The 2,697-nt window shown below is 33.5% G+C and overlaps 1 protein-coding gene across 1 annotated transcript; it reads right to left on the bottom strand.

The window, feature by feature from the left end:
* On the bottom strand, nucleotides 1-1,487 carry LOC128175551 (uncharacterized). Its single transcript, XM_052841303.1, has one exon. It carries the CDS (start codon nucleotides 1,485-1,487, stop codon nucleotides 429-431), a length of 1,059 nt encoding a protein of 352 aa, XP_052697263.1. The 3' UTR covers nucleotides 1-428.
* Between the last annotated feature and the right edge of the window lie 1,210 nt (nucleotides 1,488-2,697).

The following is a 2,697-nucleotide window of genomic DNA, read 5'->3' as shown; positions in this document are numbered from 1 at the left end:
CGCTACTTCTGAAGTTCTGGTGAACTGGATAAAATCCAATTTTTCTGCTGATGTACCGTTCCTCTCTTTGCAAAAAACCCCATAAGGTCCATAATTCTACATGATAAAGTTGTCTTTAAGTTTGTCCAGTACGATCTTGTATGGAAAGTAACTAATTTTGTATAAATTTAAAACTGTTACGTGCTTTATCATAAACTTTAAAACACGATTTCGTCATTTATTTAAAAAACATTCAATTTTTTAAGGCATAATTAGAATTTAGACTGTTGCGAATTCATCATGATTTCCGCAATTTCGTACACATTATTCACTGTAAGTCTCTAAAGACTTTACTGTTTTTCACAATCAATGCATTCATTGTAATCATCAAAAGTTATTACACGAATTTATTTTCTATTCATAAGATGTGACGACATAGCTATGTCCAGTCACTTTATTGACCCCGAATTCTTATTTTTATTCTTTATTTGATTTCTTAAAGTCATTTCGACGCTTGGTCTCACACATGTCACGTGATCGTCGGCAACAAACCAATGTCCAAAACGTTTTGCTCTTTTTATCTTTTCTTGAATCCCAATAATGAAATTGAAGTTAAGAATAAAGGCGTTTTTCAGTTGTTCTGTGTTTGGGTTTTTGTACCACTTCCCATCTAGAAATCTATTCAGTGGTAGGAAGTAGATAACAATGTTTCTGTAATGTTCTAGAATGAGTTCCATCAGCTGAATCTGATCGTTGTGGTTGGATCGTACGAGGTCTTCGTTGTGTAAACATGAAAACGTGGTATCCAATGCGTCCAGGCGGTGCACGAGCTCCGCCCAGAACCGCTTCATCCGAGTCGTATTCCTCATGTAATAAAACCCGATCGCTGCTTCGAAAGATTTCTCATACGTTGGTATAATTGTCAAATCGTATTCTTTCTTGCTTGTCACAAAGGGTACGGGATAGCTGATCCACAGTGCATCCAGCTCAAAGAGAAAGACGGGTATATTTTCCTGTATAAGCCAGTTGACGACCCTGGTTCTGTATATACCGATGCGCATGAAGCCTGCAGTGCAGTACTTCTGTCTGCCGTTCATCTCTTCGAACACACTAATGTACACAACAGTTAGCGATGGATATTGGGCGGAAATGTCTCTGTAAACTGATTTGTCCGTGACTAGAACCAGCACCTGAGAGTAATTCATCATTTTGTCAGTATGACACATCCAGTTGGTGAGAAAAGGAACAAATGCTTTGTTTATAAACGTCACCATTACCATTCCATAATTAATGGCAATTTTCTTTGCTTCACGAACAACATGAATTTTGTCTTCTGTTTCTAGCTTGTTGTCTTCAAGTCTGTGTTGAGTTTTGTTCGCACAAATTAACATGGAGATTTTTTCATTGCAAATTTCCTCTGGTTTGTCACAGGGAGTTAGTGTTACTGATAGCAGTCGTATTGTCAGCAAGACTAGTACTAAGCATACTAGAATGGATCGGCGCTGCATGAAAATGTGTGAAACCATAAAAATGAATAGCGTACTAGCAATTCACCAATTTGAAATGCATTTTATCATCAATGACAACATTTTATTGGTGTCGGACATTATAACTTAAGAGAAATACATGTATTTCACATTGACAACGAAAATTGGAGGTTTTAAATGATTTCTTACTCAGTGACGCCATTTTAAAATAAGATATAATTAAGAAAATATTTTTAAATTATGATAATTTATTTGGATTTTCTTTAACCTTATGACAGCTTATAGCCCAAAAATAAGATATCTATGAATAATTTAATTCTGGTTGTAACGCGCTTTCTGAGTGGCTAAAAAATATTTTATATCGTATAAAGAATGTTGCCTACGTCATAGTAAGACTAACGTCAAAAACGAATCAATACGCCTGACGTTACGTTTAAATTTAGTACAATTTAAAGGTCAAATGACTGTTTTTGTCTACAATGAAGAGTAAAAAATTAAATTATAAGAAATGAATTTGATATTTATTAGTTTTATATGATATAAAATGGTTTGAAACAGTTTACGCTTCTTTATAAACCGCTTTGAGGTTTATAAAGCGTAAGTTAAACTGCCCCAAACCATTTTATATCGTATTAAACAAATAAGTATTGAATTCATTCCTTAATTATAAAGTATGACTAATGGATAATTTGTTGACAATCTGTCCTCCTGATTTACTTTACATTTCAGAATATACGTGTATGTAGTTTTTTTTTAATGTGAAAATACGATCTTCTGAAAAATAATAATGATCAATAGAAAAATCCCGAATGTAAAGTTACCCAACATATATAGTTACCTTCTATCCCATAACACGTTTACGGCCATATTAGTTTTTTCCGTTTTTATAATACATTGTCTACACGCCCTATAAATGGTTTTTCATTATCATCAGGGGATTTTTTTTCATTCTGTATTTATAAACCTAATCCTTAATAAATATCTTTTTAAATATTTACATTTCCATGTATCCCCGTCTATGATAATACTACGAGTCAGCTTGTACTTGTAGCTGGCTAGGACATGACATTAGCACGGACTACTAGTAATTAGTTACTTGGAGTTGTGTACTACTTTTTAACTATAGCATCAATTCATTAAAACATTTTTAGATATGTTGTCAGATGTTGGAGAAATTGATCAATTGAGGTAAAATAAGCTCAGTTACATTTTCTCAACTCAGTAAGAGCAA

This window comes from Crassostrea angulata, chromosome 1 (assembly GCF_025612915.1).
Source record: "Crassostrea angulata isolate pt1a10 chromosome 1, ASM2561291v2, whole genome shotgun sequence".
Taxonomy (NCBI): domain Eukaryota; kingdom Metazoa; phylum Mollusca; class Bivalvia; order Ostreida; family Ostreidae; genus Magallana; species Magallana angulata.
The sequence above is the reverse complement of the archived record's forward strand: the minus strand, read 5'-3'. Positions and strand labels throughout refer to the sequence as shown.